This window comes from Talaromyces amestolkiae (assembly GCF_001896365.1).
Source record: "Talaromyces amestolkiae strain CIB chromosome Unknown scaffold12.1, whole genome shotgun sequence".
Lineage (NCBI taxonomy): Eukaryota > Fungi > Ascomycota > Eurotiomycetes > Eurotiales > Trichocomaceae > Talaromyces > Talaromyces amestolkiae.
In genome coordinates, this window is record NW_024468048.1 from 493203 (window position 1) to 508113 (window position 14911).

General features: G+C 44.6%; 4 protein-coding genes across 4 annotated transcripts; 2 read left to right on the top strand and 2 right to left on the bottom strand.

Moving 5' to 3' along the window:
- Window positions 1–9898: 9898 nt before the first annotated feature.
- Window positions 9899–10500, bottom strand: BHQ10_006487 (uncharacterized protein; the record flags this gene model as incomplete). Its single annotated transcript, XM_040879078.1, has 3 exons — window positions 9899–10280; window positions 10384–10415; window positions 10477–10500. The coding sequence occupies 3 exons, from the start codon at window positions 10498–10500 to the stop codon at window positions 9899–9901; spliced, it is 438 nt and encodes a 145-aa protein (XP_040734991.1).
- A 266-nt stretch (window positions 10501–10766) lies between these two features.
- Window positions 10767–11473, top strand: BHQ10_006488 (uncharacterized protein; the record flags this gene model as incomplete). The annotated part of the gene is made up of 3 exons (XM_040879079.1): window positions 10767–10905; window positions 10970–11026; window positions 11157–11473. 3 exons carry the CDS (start codon window positions 10767–10769, stop codon window positions 11471–11473), a joined length of 513 nt encoding a protein of 170 aa, XP_040734992.1.
- A 235-nt stretch (window positions 11474–11708) lies between these two features.
- BHQ10_006489 (uncharacterized protein) lies at window positions 11709–14155 on the bottom strand (the record flags this gene model as incomplete). Its single annotated transcript, XM_040879080.1, has 2 exons — window positions 11709–11762; window positions 11822–14155. The coding sequence occupies 2 exons, from the start codon at window positions 14153–14155 to the stop codon at window positions 11709–11711; spliced, it is 2388 nt and encodes a 795-aa protein (XP_040734993.1).
- A 118-nt stretch (window positions 14156–14273) lies between these two features.
- BHQ10_006490 (uncharacterized protein) lies at window positions 14274–14849 on the top strand (the record flags this gene model as incomplete). The annotated part of the gene is made up of 3 exons (XM_040879082.1): window positions 14274–14309; window positions 14356–14464; window positions 14518–14849. The coding sequence occupies 3 exons, from the start codon at window positions 14274–14276 to the stop codon at window positions 14847–14849; spliced, it is 477 nt and encodes a 158-aa protein (XP_040734994.1).
- Window positions 14850–14911: the final 62 nt, after the last annotated feature.

Genomic DNA, 14911 nt, shown 5'->3' on the forward strand with positions numbered 1-14911 from the left:
AAAAGATCGTCGGGGATAGAGGAGAGTAGAAATTGATTAATAATAATACTGAAGAAGCAGCCATTAATTGTACATCAAAAACCGGTTTTCATAATGTTGAGTCTGAATTGGAGTGACCTATGAACTTTTGTGACCGTTTAATTCAACAAACAAGAAAATCTACGAGTTAGTGTTATGTTCCAATACATGCATGGTACATTAGGGCTTTACAACCTCTCGACAATTCTTTCATTCGGACCAACTAGTTTTTCGTCTCGGATAGTCAAGAAGCCGTTGAAGCGATCGGCAAGCCGGGAGAATTGACAACAAATGGCATTGCTTTGTGATGTTATATCCAGATTGCCACGTTGTCTACGAACCATAGAGAGTACTCGGATTAATTAAAAATAAAGATCTGCGATTCTGCAGCATGTATATACTATATAAAACGGTACGGACTGGGATACTGATCCAATAATGTTTTGATACAGTTAGCACGAATAAAGATTAACATATCTCCGCACTGGAGACATCTAGTTGCAAGCTATGGTCATGAGACGAAAAGAATTGTCGCTCTCTTCACTTGGTATTAAGCATTGCGWTTYCCCCGCCTCTAAAATTGGGACTACGGGACGGCGCGTTAGAGATTGAGCCGAAATCTGCAAACCTTTTACTCTTTCCGTCCTGGTCCTAAAGGACAGAAAGCCCCATACCAATGACTTGCTTCCAAAAGTCCCACGTCGTGTCTCATTTCGATCAGCAGTCATCTGCCAGGGTATAGAGCACGTAAGACTTGTTTGCTTTGTAGCTATCAAAGACCACTGTAGTACAAGCTTGATCATTGGCTCATGCAAGCTTGTGACGGAGGTAAAGGATCATGCGTTACTCAGGATATGTCATTGGTGTAATCACTACGCAGAATCCTCAATGTACTTCTCGTGACCGTTTCTCCAAGTATAGTCTCAGAGCATCAATCGTGATCACGCAACCTACCCTCATTAGAGAATTCCGCAACCCTAAAACCTAATTTTGTAGGGGGGGTCTGTGGGCTGGCGGTCCCCGGAGTTTCCGTACTTGTATTAATGGCCAGTCAATCAATTCGCGGTTTGTATTACATGCTTATCATGGATTGAAGGCACGGGGAGCTTTTGACTGAGGTAGGTAGGTCCTAGCGGACCTAGCCGCAACACATGCTTGTTTCAGACATCCCGTTGGATTGGCTGTATGAATTGAATGGTCCGGAAAGTTCCCAACAGTTGCCCAGACCTTCATATTAGAGCTTAGACTAATATGAGGGCACCTTTATCTCTCTATAACCAATCGAAACATGCGTAAGAGAACATTGAGCAAAAACGAAGAAATTACATCCAACAAAAGCAAAGGCGAAGTACGGAGTAGATATCAACGAAAAGAAGAAGATTACCCAGATCCATGTAACAATCTAATTTTAACCTTGCTAAATGCCCAACCTGATTCCCAATGCATGCTCATAACCCAGAGAATAAAAATCGCCGTGATTGAAAAACGCGAACAACTTTGAGAGAAGAGCTCCCTCGAATTAACGCCAACATAGATGACAGACTCCTATTTCAATGACGATTCTTTCATGAGGCCCGTCGCGACATTGGCTTTTTCTGTCGCCATCCATTTCGGTCTTGTGGAAATGTCCGCTAGGATCCCGGCATCCTGTGAAGACGTATATATTTTTGAACCAGTTGCACATTGTGTATAAGTTTTTTTTTTCTTGGTATCTGGATATTGACATGACTAATGCGCGTGAGCGAAAGTGAGCTTGAAAAAAGAAGGCTCGCAGAACTTACATATGTTGGGCCCACAGTACTTAGGTAAGGACGAAGATTTTATAAAGATTGACCAGTGGCCCAGGTGTGTTCCAATATCAAGACAGGTTCCGCAGATTTGTAGAGTGTAGTTATGGTCGGCTTATCAGGCCATCTTTAAGGACGGAATGTACACAACACGACATACAATGACAGCAGAGTAAATCATGTTCAGTCGTTCAAATACTTTCTCCAATCTAATATTTCAGGCAACTAGAGAGTGGCGACAGGCTCATAGATATAAGCTATAAGAATCCTCCAGTCTGATGATGTCCAGGATGTGATTGCTACCACTCGTGTCATGTAACAAAATAATGTCAAATAGCGTTAGGCCAAGTGCCTTGGTAAATAAAGCTCCAGGTAACATGGGTGCATACACTAGAGCACTACCTGTAGTAGTAATTGCTCCGTTTTAATTTGAAAGCAATATAAGAGGGTGAAATACCAATCGAAACGAAAATTTCATATCAGAAATCATTCGTAATATGTAAAGTTTCCCCTTACAACGTGACTCCGCAGACCCGGAATTGTAGTACCCTCCTCTTCCCGCCATTTACTAGTTCAAAAAATCATTCGTCGACGGAAGGATTTAAGCCTGAAGTTTATATTAGAAACGAGAAAGGAGAAAAAACGGTTACAATACAGGCAACATCCATGTAGGGAATATATTGATCCGCTACACCGGCATCCGGTTGAGTTCTCCGTACCTCTCTTATTCTTTGGCTTGCTCTAGGATACTTTTTGGTTTGCACGGAATGAAGCATCAATTAAAATCCCGGGTTTCATAATACTAAGATTCTTGACGATCAACTAGGAACCCTGCTTAGTTTAACGTATTTCACGGATAAGTGGGACACCTGTAATCACATAAAATAGCTATTTACAGTAGATCATTAATCCTGTAACAAATCTGTATTGTTTGTTTTTTTTTTTTCTAGATAGTAACTTGAATTGACTAGTTATAAGACTAATTAGAATTTTAAAGACTTTTATTCGGTAGTTGTTCGTATATAACTTGACCCTAAAATTTACACAATTTTTGTTATGAATTAATCAATAATACCTGTAACAAAAGCCAACAATATATATGGATTATGTATATGGTTTTATAACATTTATTTAATTTCAAATTTAGTTTAGATATTGATTTGTTGGAATATATGATGTAAAAGTTAGAGAAAACTAAGCAAATTTGAAGTATCCCACTGACCCGTACATGAACTTCCTGTTGTAAACGTCAGCCAGGTCCGTCTAGTAATACGTATTCACATGCACACACGTGGCGCTGAACAGGGGTAGATAAACTCAGGCAGCCGTTTTTTTTTTTCAACGGTCGATGTCGCCGATTTGGTCTTGGTTCATATTGATCATGATCGACTTCAGAAAGAATCATATGCCTGTAGTATTCGTGGCTGTGGTGGTGCACATTATTTGGATTTTTTTCTCCCAAAATACAACTCCCTGTTCGGGTATGATGTAGCCACTAAGCTGGACAGGATTGAATTGACTTGGTTTTGTGGCTGAACTCAAATTCAGACGAGACAAGAATCCGATACTATTGAGACGCGCTAGTAAGTGAATCAACGTGGATCAGGCCATCAACATGTTTGATCCACAATCACGACAGGATTTTCGTTGTGAAGATCGGAAACGTACTCAGCCTCCCGTTGTCAAGCGAGATATACCACGACAATTTGGTCTAAGGTCGGTGCTTAATTTAAGCCCTGTATAGCTAGCTCGTTACTGTACGTACGGACTCTCCGGACGAGCCTAGACTGCTGGAGCCGAGTGAGGTATTTGTATACGTGACGTCGCCCTGTCGATCATGATTCCCAAAGCGACACGGAAAGTTCATATATACTACCTGGACGGAATATTTTCTAGGGCAGAGACCTAGCAACACAATGCAACAATTCAATTCGACCGTCATCTATTGAGCACGTCATGATAAGATCCTCCACTTTACTGCAGTTAGGTAGCTATCTATTTTATCTATTGGCGGCAGGGATTACCCTCACTGTAACATGGGGGAAAACAACGACACCGCATTGCGAACGGTCAGACAGTATCACAAAGGGTGTGACATACCTCCACATTCTTGCTGTACACCGGTCTCGCCATTCGATATGCCAACGAGAGATAAAACTTTAACTACCCTTGATCAGTGGTCTGACCTTCATAGAAAGCATGTGAAAGTGGACATCAACAGGGTTGTTTAATGTTGACAAGCTAATACTCTAGAGCATGCAACAAACTTCAGTTCCTTCGAAAAGACTGAAATAGCTCATGTAAAACAAAATGAGTCGAATTTTGTGCGGAGCAATCAGTCATTGAACTTCTATTCAAAGAAGCCTTGAGGCAACATCAAGACCACACACCCACATTCCGCACGACGTTCTGCCTGGATGATCTACCCAAACACGGACTTCCACTCTGGTACTAGCACTCACAGTCCATCATATCCATGAATAAGGTTTGCAAATCCTCGGTACTTTGTGAAGTGCCGAAACGATCAAACAACAAGTGCTAGGGTTCGGCGAAACCCGCGCCGGCACAACTCGAAAGTAAAGATGCATATCGCATCCACCATCGATTTCGTGCTAAGCGTAGTGCTAAAATCCTGCAAAACACTTCGAGTTCTCACCAAAGAATTTAACTCCAAGTGGCAACTCCTCTGTACATGCTAGAAAATGTGTTGCAATCTCCTAGCTTTGGTGCTTATGATTCACAACCGATACCAAGGCGAGGGACTGGGGCCTCTCCACAGGAGAGAGAAGGAGAATTTTTGGAGCTAAGGCGTGAGAGTACGTAGTACGTTTTATCTTACTCCATGTAGTCTAAACTGATAAGAGATAATATGACATCAAATAACAAAAAAAAAACGTTTCCTTGCAACGCTTTGAGGCCAACATGTAACCTTCCGGGTAATCACGACGCAAGAATCAGACAATAAACGCGGAAAATTTTTATCTGAGCTCCAATGTAATCTAAGTAATAAAAATTCATAGCCTTTAGGCTCACCGGATTGGCTGATGAGTATATTGTTCATGCAAAAATGAGCTCAGGCCTCCAGACACCAGGATCAAGAGTCTAGCCTTTATTTAAAGTAATAACGAACATGTAATATAGGCACATTTCCAATAACTCATTAGCCTGTTTATAAGTGTATGTAAACAGCTTCGAGTTTCTCAACGGGTAGATTACGGATAAATCTGGAAAAGCACCTATATGTTTTTAATGATGTGTGATTGACCTGGGTATTTGTATCGATAGTCTGAAATGATGCCGTATCAGATCCGTTGGAGGCTTAATAGTGAGGACGCCATACAATATACCAAAATAAGTATGGCTGAATGGCTGAGTCTAGAGCTTTCACAAGGTTATGTGCCTGACTCGCTGAGAGCTTAGGAGGAGCACGAAGCTAGCTCTATCAGGTTTGTATTTCGAGATTTTTATTCCAGAGTCTTAAGTACTGTATCTAAAGAAAACATCAATACTTGTTGCTTCCGAGTCTACCCCGTGACTTCTTTGGTAGTGGAGCCGAGGAGGAGCGCGGAAGCTCAAGTCGTAACTTTCGGAAAAGTTTTCCAGAATTCTCCTTCAGACTGTATTGTGTATTTCACATTGCAATGTTGTTCTTCCTTCCTATGAGAACTGAAAAGAGAATATCATACATGACCTACAATTATAATCACCAACAAGAATACCAATTCATTTACCATCCCTGAACACCAGTTCCGAAAATAGTAAATCCGTGATTATCCGAGTATCAGCCAGGGCCGACATGTACTGTACGCATCACAAATAGCTTTACTTTGATTGGCGGTACAGATCCCGAAGCTCACCTCACGCGAAGAGCACCTGCTATTTAGGTATGCCGGTTGATGCCAAGCTATCAGCAACACAGCAGAGCTGTCTTACATCGAAAGATGAGCCTTTTTGCCTTTCCTCATCTATTGGGTTTTTTGATTCTACCCTCCAACTCCCCAAGGTCTGAAGTCACTTGTCCTGTGCAATGACCGAAAACGAAGAAAAGATAAGCACAATGATACGGATGCAACTGGGCGCCGGTATGCCCGTACACAGTACATACCTAGGTATGCAATCTCTGGGTCTGTTGCGGCCCGGCCCGTTCCCTTATTTCCGCCACGAGGCTTCCACTGAAAGGAGCATCTTATGCCCACCTCATTACCGGCAACTTGCCAATGTCAAGCTCTTTTGTATTTTGTATTTCGTATTAGAGAGAAATATTCCGCAGTCTGCTAGAAATAATGCTTCGAATGGAGCATCCGAAATTGATACAAAAAAGAGTTCAGACTGTCATAGCGTCAAACTGAGACAATCTCAAATGAGCATAGTCATGAAGCGCTGTTTGATCTTGGAAACTGCTTTACGTACGTAAATTTAGCTCGTATATGGAGTCAATTGGCCTCATTGCCGCTTCAAGCGTTCAGAGTTACAGTGGTAAGAATGAAACCTCGGGAGCCTTAGAAAAGACGAAACCAGTCTTCACTTCTTTCACATTTTTGCACCTGAGCTTTATTCATGAACTAGAGCTAATAGATCCTCGATTTGCTGGGTAAATGGGTCTTGAAGTCCGAAGAAAATACGGACACGCTTTACCCAACATAGACTCATATCAATATATAGTTCGTTGGGGACTAAGGACAATTAATTTTCATAATTCATCAGAGTTGAATAATCTTTCCGTCATTACTCGAATGTGGGAATGTGCTTCTTTTATAGCCCATTTAGAACGCATTCTTTATATTGGTCACCCTTATATTGATGCTACATTACGCACTAGCACGTGTATGTACCGAGAGCCTGAAAAGACTTAAGTCTGAGACGGTCAAACAGAGTCTCCCAGGCTCTCAGCAGAAGCATAACTTCAGTTCTACCTTTTTCCTTCTCTCGTTCGGCTCAGATATAGGTATCCAATCGGCGTAGGGACCTCTCCCACGACTTTCTGTGACTAGCTCTGTGGCATGAACCTGAGTACGTGGTACATGAATGGACGATAGACTCGGCTAACTAACACAATTCCGTAGCCACGTCCCGAGGTACGTACGACCTTTGGTGCTCTTTATAGCCGGATCCAAATTATTTCCTTTATAGGAAATTATCTGGCGACTTTATCAGCTCGTCAGCTCCCGAAAATGTCCAAGAGTTTTAGTTTACATACTTTAGGGCGCATATGTATATCACAATGGCACATGCAAGTTTTACTTTTCTCTAAAGTATCGATAGCTTTGTCGCATCTCTACATCATCGACTGGGCCAATAACCCAGATGATATCATAACTATGTTATGAAATTACTTGGGAGACATCTGGCTGGTCATACAGAAATGTTCTCCCTTCCTTTCTTTTATGAGCACCTCTACACTATAATGCGCAAAAGGATGGCATGGCTCAAGAGTCAATACCACCTTCTTCCTCATTAGGTACTGTCAACCAGAGCTTGCTCTTTCTTGTGATCCTTCTGAACTTGACTTTCCTACCGCACTCTTTGCAACGGCATAAGCTTTCGAACTATTCTCGATATTACGACTGAACGGCATTGAAAAAATACGTGATCTCTTCGAGCCGAGCTTTGATGATATTTCGTCAGCGTTCTACAATGACGTTCGGCATGCTCTTACTTGTCAAGTGAAGATAAGTACTTGACAAACTGCCAGATCTCGAATCTAAGCCGTCGTAACTGAATACCAAATACCTACATGCGCTGAATGAATGATATAATAATAATACATTATTCTCATATCCAATTACTCATGTCAACGTACAATCAATCCACTCAACAACGAACTTCGTACACGCCCCACCCTCCCTATCGATTCCAGATCTACTTCCTCCCCCGGGTGTTGTCGAAATATCGGCGCTGTAGAAACGGTCGCAATTGACGATGCTGTCTGCCTATTATTTTTCTTTCTGCTATGATACTGTTGCGATGATATATACGTATCCATAGACCGTCTACTTTTTCGTGCTGCTGGGGCAGGAGGAGGAGGGAGAATGGCTTKTTTWGGTTTGTCGGGGAGATGAATATCAAATTCAAAGTATGCCAGGCGCGGATCCTGGTCGATTGATGGCTCGGAGGCGTCTTTGTCAATGATGCCTTTCTCTGGCACGAGGGGTTTGCTGAGTGTTGATATTCTCTCGTGGTTGGTGCTGGTGCGCGTTCTCTGGTAAATGGGTATCCCTGAAGAACGATCTCTGTAGCTGATGAAGTCACTCGATAGTCGTGACTCTGGATAGTACTGTGACTGTACACGATAGTTGTCCCGGTCAAAATATTTGCGGTAGTAATGGTAATAATAAGACGGGATCGTGACCCTTGATGTCCTGGCTGTTCCAGGTCTACCGGCTGTCTCGACATCAATCCGCTCATCCGAATTGTTTGGAGAGAGTAACAACCAGGAAGAATCCGGTAATTTGGGCATATCTTTCTGTGGTAGCTCTGGTCCAAGCTTCGGTTCCGGAAGCGTATCAACATCGCTGATTACAGACAACCGCGCAGACTTGGTGTTTGAGTGATATGCATGTACAGGCGACAGTTGCTGCTGTTCTTGTTGTAGTATAGAAAATTCGGTTGGCGCGGAAACGCTGATCATTTCTTTTATGCCATATGACTTTCTTCTTCGAAGCTTTTCTAGTCTGAATGGTACTTTTAAGTGCCAGTTCCGTACTTGGGAGTTTGGTCGTCTTCGTATGTAGAGTAGAATTAGTACAAATGCGCCGAGCAATGCGCCAACTGATGAACAATCGCGGGAAAAATGTCAGTTTACCAATTACTGAGTTGTTCGAGAGGTCAGTGGAAAAAGACTTACTGACAACACCGACAATTAAACCTGTCTTATGGCCAGCGCCATCGTCGCTGCGATCTTCGATGTATACATATGAACCCACAATCGATGTGTCCAGCACGTCTTTGGAGCGAGTAAACCATTCCTTTGGCAAGTCAACTATGCGCACATTCGACCTTCGAATCTTTCTCATTATGGACGTTGTATGTAAATGAAGATACGAACTGTGGTATTGGGTTGTGAATAGTGTGCTTCTTGGGACATCGGATGTTAACATAGCTGTAGTGGAAGGAGGAAGATACTGAGGTATAGAGAGTATGACAATGTTCCGTGCCAAATAGCAATCAAAAATTTACCTAGGTAGGATTGCTACTCAGGCGTAAGAAAGGAGGATAATTCATGCTCCTTGGTCCATGAGTATCACTTTGAGGACTTCAGGGCTGATAACGGGCATCTTTATGACCCTTATCCAATTTACAAAAAGGCACTACAAAGCACAATAAAAGCTCCAAGATGGCACAGATAAAGCCTTGTCGAGTCGCAAGCGAAGGCCTGCTGTTGGAGGAATTACCTCATGAGACACTGCGGGTCCCAAGTATATCGTTAGGGTTAGAAATGTGAAACCCGAAAATTGGAGCGGCGCTGCTATTAGTCTCACCATACATTCCCATACGTCAATTGTCTTATCCATGATTGCTATCTGATGATTTGGCATATGCCAAGAGACTTCTCTACTCATGATCATTGTTAATATAAGACTCTCAAATAATTATGGGAAATAGTGAAAGCCTATTGCGTCGCCCGGATAAAGTCGGAGCCTCAGTTGTCAGCCATCATGCGTGAAAGGTATCCTTTTGCATCGGCCTCGCAATGAGGCGCCATATTACCGAGGCTGAAAAACGTATCAAGGCTCGTGTCTTTCTCATACTGCAACCGGAGGCTTTGAGTAACTGACTCGCGGGAGTAACGGAGTGACTGTGGCGCATGTGTTAGATATAGCACTGAAGGACGGTAAAATTTGAGAGTGCCTCTTGTCAATAGTAAAATCGATTTTCCCCATGGGTATGCGCCTTAAATGCTACCAAAAATAAAAATACATTGTGTACAAAACCCCGAGAGCTCAGAAATCTCGCAGCAACGCATAAGCAAGCTGATCTGTAGACCATCGTTGGAACACATAGCCTCTCATCTCATCACTTTCGAACATGGTGCTGCTTGAGTTTAATATTGTCGCAATCAAGATGTTCCCTCGTTAACCAATTAGACCCACGGCTCAAGAAGAATAAGGCGACGATCGAATAGCCGCATTCTCAGTCAAAATCGCCCTAGGAGTGGCTCTGCTAACGATGGAATCCGTGATATTCGTCTTGGTCCCATTCCAATCGACATGACCAGGCACGTTGTTGATTTCCTCAAGCTTATCGCCGATTTTGATGACCGAAAAACGAATCATTCGCGGGTCGAGAGACAAAGTGCGGCGAACAGCGGACTGGACGGGCCCTGAAGCATCGAAGCGCATGATGAAGTGCCAGCCTTCAGAGTATCGTGCTTGATGTTTTGTGGTGGGTTTGGGGAGGGTGAAGGTGCCCCAATTTGTGTAGCCGCGGACTACGCCGCCTGAGCGGAGGACTTGGACGCCGGCATTTTTGGCGATTCTGTTGAGTCGAAGGAAATTAGTATGCTGAGCAAGAACGCTGAACTAGAGATAGAGGTGGAATTGAAATGGTTGCGCAGATGGTATGGCGATGGTTGACGTACTCCTTTACCTCCTTGAGACTGCCCGGTCGGACCTATGAATAGTTAGTACGAGATACGTTTAGCACATGTAACAGTTCCGCGAGTCCGACATACAATTGCAATTAGCTCGTATAACATGGTGATGAATTGAATGAGACGTCAGACGTGCAGTGCCCTATGTAGGTGAAGTTGTTCCAATTTTTCCGGCAACGGTTGCGGAGACCGAAGTCGCGCCAAGACCTTATCATGATAAGATTAGACGGTAAAGCTGTCATAGCTCGGAACTACGTACTATATCTTCCTTCCATCGTCCATCCATTCCACTTTAATTTCTCTCAACTCTCCCCTCCTGTCCCCGACTCTCTACTTTTCCTTCTCCTCCAACCGATCAATTGATTGTCACCATGTCTCTCGCCGCCGTAACCCGCCCATTGGCATCTCGCATGCTCTGCCAACGTCTCCCAGCGTCCGTTGCTGCTCGCCGGACCATTCCCGCTTTCCCGCGGGGAACAGCCATGAGGAACTTTTCGAGGAGTTCGCAGTGTGCGTCCATTGTGTCAATTCATACGTACGAAATGAGGATGGCTATGCTAATAGACGTGGATAGTTGAGGTGAAGAAATACACCGAATCTCACGAGTGGGTTGAGCTCGATGGCAACATCGGTAAGTGCTACCTATTCACCTGCTGGTTCACATGTGAATCGCATTGCATGATAACCTCAATTCCTACCTTTCTCCCTTTCGCAAACACAATATATTGTTTCCCTCGGAATCTGATCTCCCATCTTCATAGCAACAATCGGCATCACCGAATACGCCGCCAAATCCCTCGGTGACGTTGTCTACGTCGAACTTCCCACCGCAGACCTCGAAATTGCAGCCGGCGAGCCTGTCGGTGCCGTCGAATCCGTAAAATCTGCATCTGATGTGTTGTCCCCCGTCTCCGGAAAAGTGATTGATGGTAATGCCGTGTTGGGTGACAAGCCCAAGACCATCAACGAAAGTGCGGAGGGTAATGGATGGATTGCCAAGATTGAGGTTAATGATCCCAGTGAATTGGAGAGTTTGTTGGATGAGAAGGCGTACTTGGAGTCTGTTGAGGATCATTAGATATCGTCTGTGTCTTGTTTGTTGTGTCGATAGTTATGACATGAGAATTTGGAGGTTGTGTTCATTCCTAGCTTGTAGAGGGTTTATTTACTCAATTTATATAATTACAGCCAAATTTTAGATCAATCCATGACAAGCTCATAAGCGGAATAGTGTTCATGTAACAGTGTCTATTTATAACCAAGACAAGATCTATACAACCAACGTCGAGTCTATCTACACAGGCGGAATCGATTCACGACAAATCGGACACTGCAACCTCAACCTCATCCAACTCTCCAAACATGTGCTATGGAAAATATGTCGACACGGCGTCACCATATATGCTCTTCGGCCCAAGATGCTAACCGCACCATCCGCCATACTCGATGCTCCGATACCATGCGGTGAGACGATGATGGGCACTTCAATATCTTGCATGCATATAGCGCAGTCGAAGATTTTCTTCTTCTTGTCCTTTGGTCGTGGTCCTTTGTCGAGTTGGGCACGACTGCTTCCTGCTGCACTGCTTGGTATGGCGGTATCTCGTTCTTCGGCGCGAAGGTAGCCGATAGGTAGAGTAGTGCCAGACTCCAAGTCATCGCCAGTTCCAGATCCAGACGTATCATGTATAATAGGATGATAGTCGTAAGCCGGAGGAGCCCAGCCTTTGGGGACAAAGAATCTCGGACCGAGAATATCTTGACTGGCCAGGATCCAGGCTTGTACCCATACCCAGCCGATCATCACCAATGCGGTTGTCGTGTCGGTACGGATGAAAAGGACGTTACCTTCTGCAGTAAGAAAGTAGACGAACGGAAAAAGGCGGAGGACACTCTCTCCAATAACAAACTCCCATGTCAATGCTTTGCGACAATTGCGCATAATATTTCGGTAGATTTGCGGTATCCAGAACGACAGATAGATGAAACTCAAAATTTTGGCGTATATCGCCCCTACTTTAACCGGGAATAGAAAGGACCAAAGCGTGACGATACTCAAGCAGCCTAGAACAAAGTAGAACCGCGCGTACATAGTTCCAACGTCTGCTCCTATTTCTGATTGTGATGGCATGGTATTGCCGGTTTGCGCGGGCCCAGGTGTAGTGGTGGTAGTGGTGGTAGTTGTGGGAGTAGGTGCAGGCCCAGTTTGATCTGGAGGTAAGACAACAGGAGTCGCACCAGAACTAACAGCTGCAGCTGCAGTAACAGGTGGTGGTAGAGTGTCCTGGTTGGTGCTTGTATCAGGTTGGCGATCTTGATTTCGTCGCTCGGGTACCTGTACTGCCCAGACTTCCATCATAAATCTCATGCCAATGTAAGAGACTGAGAGGAATACGAGGAACGCAGTTGCCGCTATCTCGATAAAAGACGTATCCGCAAAGAGTGATAGCAATGTCATCGTCATGACCATTGCATCGCCCATAGCCATTAGCGCAATGGAATAGAAACTAATACGGCTTCTAGTTGATGGTGTACAGGCTTCTTTTACTTGTCGCATTAACAAGTACAACTGTCCAGTCATGATTGCACCCAGTGAGTATATTGTTCGTGATGCGAATTTTCGGTATTCTTCTTGTTTTGGTCCGATGACGTAGAGATCTTCAGAAGGAGGAAAATCAGGCGCGCCCTTCGACTCTATTAGTATCCCACAATCCGGAGAAAACACGACAAAAGACATTTCAATCATTGGAGGAGGAGGAATCGGTATTCCCAATGGGAACCTGAGCTCCTGCTCGATTTGATTTAATAGTGTGCGGTCCGGCGCGCTCCCGCTGATGGTGACCGGGCGTTGTTGTATGTACATTATGTACTCGCATTTCGGCGTTGCGAATGCCATGGGATGAGCTCCTCTAGGAAGCGACGACCATGGAAAGAAAGTGGTTTCATAATTCCGTCTTCTGGCAATATTATCCGAGAGTACTTGCACCATAGCATCATGGGAAATATTGAATGTGTCTTGTGAAAGGGCCAAATGAGGCAAGGACAAAAGACCATCATATTTCTCGCTCGTGGTTGTCAAGATGATTGCGCCCTGGTCGGGAAAGTGTAATCCATAGGTCGACATATACCAGGTGCTGCCCCAGGAATCATCGGTCTCAATTGCCAGATCTGCGCGAATTTGACGCACTGGCGTGCCGGGCTGTTTGATCTTCTGTTCATCGGTACTTACGAAATCGACATATATTCGTCCAGTTTCCCCTGTAATATTTAAACCAAATTCTTGCGTAATAAAATCATTTTCTAGCATCAATGCGGTCGTGTTTATATGTGGCGCATGAGGTAACGTATGTCGAGTCCAATCTCCACGAAGCTTTCCCGTAATGTTTTGATACACCGGTAGCGATAATGACGATAGATTAACGGTCGGCGCTTGGTTTGGTGAGTCCAACTCCGGTGGACTCTGGAGTCCTCCACTCTCTAGAGCAAGTCGTATATTCCGTCTCGCCTTCTCTTGTGCTTGCGGCAACAAGTCCCAAGAATAACTGTCATTCTGCCTTAACCCAGGTATCGAAAGCCACTTTTTTGAAGGAGGACTAAAATCGCCGTATACGGTTTCATTCAGCAACTTAATCGCATTCTCCTCGTGGATGAGCCGTCTTTCACGTTCGCCGGTCTGATCGATCAGCGGAGCGCGGGACGATGAGCTGAGCAGGATGTACACCGCAACAACGAAAAAGAAGAAGCCGCCGCGGTTATCCATTCAGGCCAGCTGAAGGTGTCATCTCACCAGGTCGGCGATGAAAATTCTCCTGAATCAATACGTACAAGTTGACAATATGAACATGGCGAGTCCAGTCCAGTGTCGTGGTTGTTGAAGGATGACGAATGCGGAGGCCACAAGATTAAGTTACTTGGTAGGGGTTGCCGTGGTCAGCGGAGAAGCGCCGCTGCAAACTTTAGGGGGGTCGTTCTTATCGTTTTGGGGCTTCCGAGCTCCGCTTCTTCTTCTCCATCCATCCAAATTTCCACTCCCTCTCATCCCTCGGCCAATGGAGTGAACGCCCAGACAGTAAGTGTCACTCGCAAAGCTAGTCTTTTAACAGCTGCTAATCGGTACCGCAGAAGGTCCTAACCTCGAGGCCATGGCGTCTAGTACGACTCTCCAGATCCCTCTACCTCCCCAAACCCCCTCACCTCCTCCGGACAATCTGGATCAGCACAGTCTGGCTGCAGAGCCACAGTACGATCCAAAAGCTTTGTCGCCTATGCACGGAATGAAGCAGAACGAACGACTGAAAGGAGATATGGCCAACATGGGACCGACGAGCCCTACAAGCCCATCTTTTGGCTCGTTCTCGAGCCATGTGTCCAATACGAATGCTGGATCAGATCACAATCCGTTCAACTTCCAGCCTATGGCATTGGCAAAGTCGCCAGTTATGAAATCGGTATGATTTTCTCAAATGCGCATGTTGAAACCGCAGGGATTAATTGATATGCTGGTAGAACATCGGTC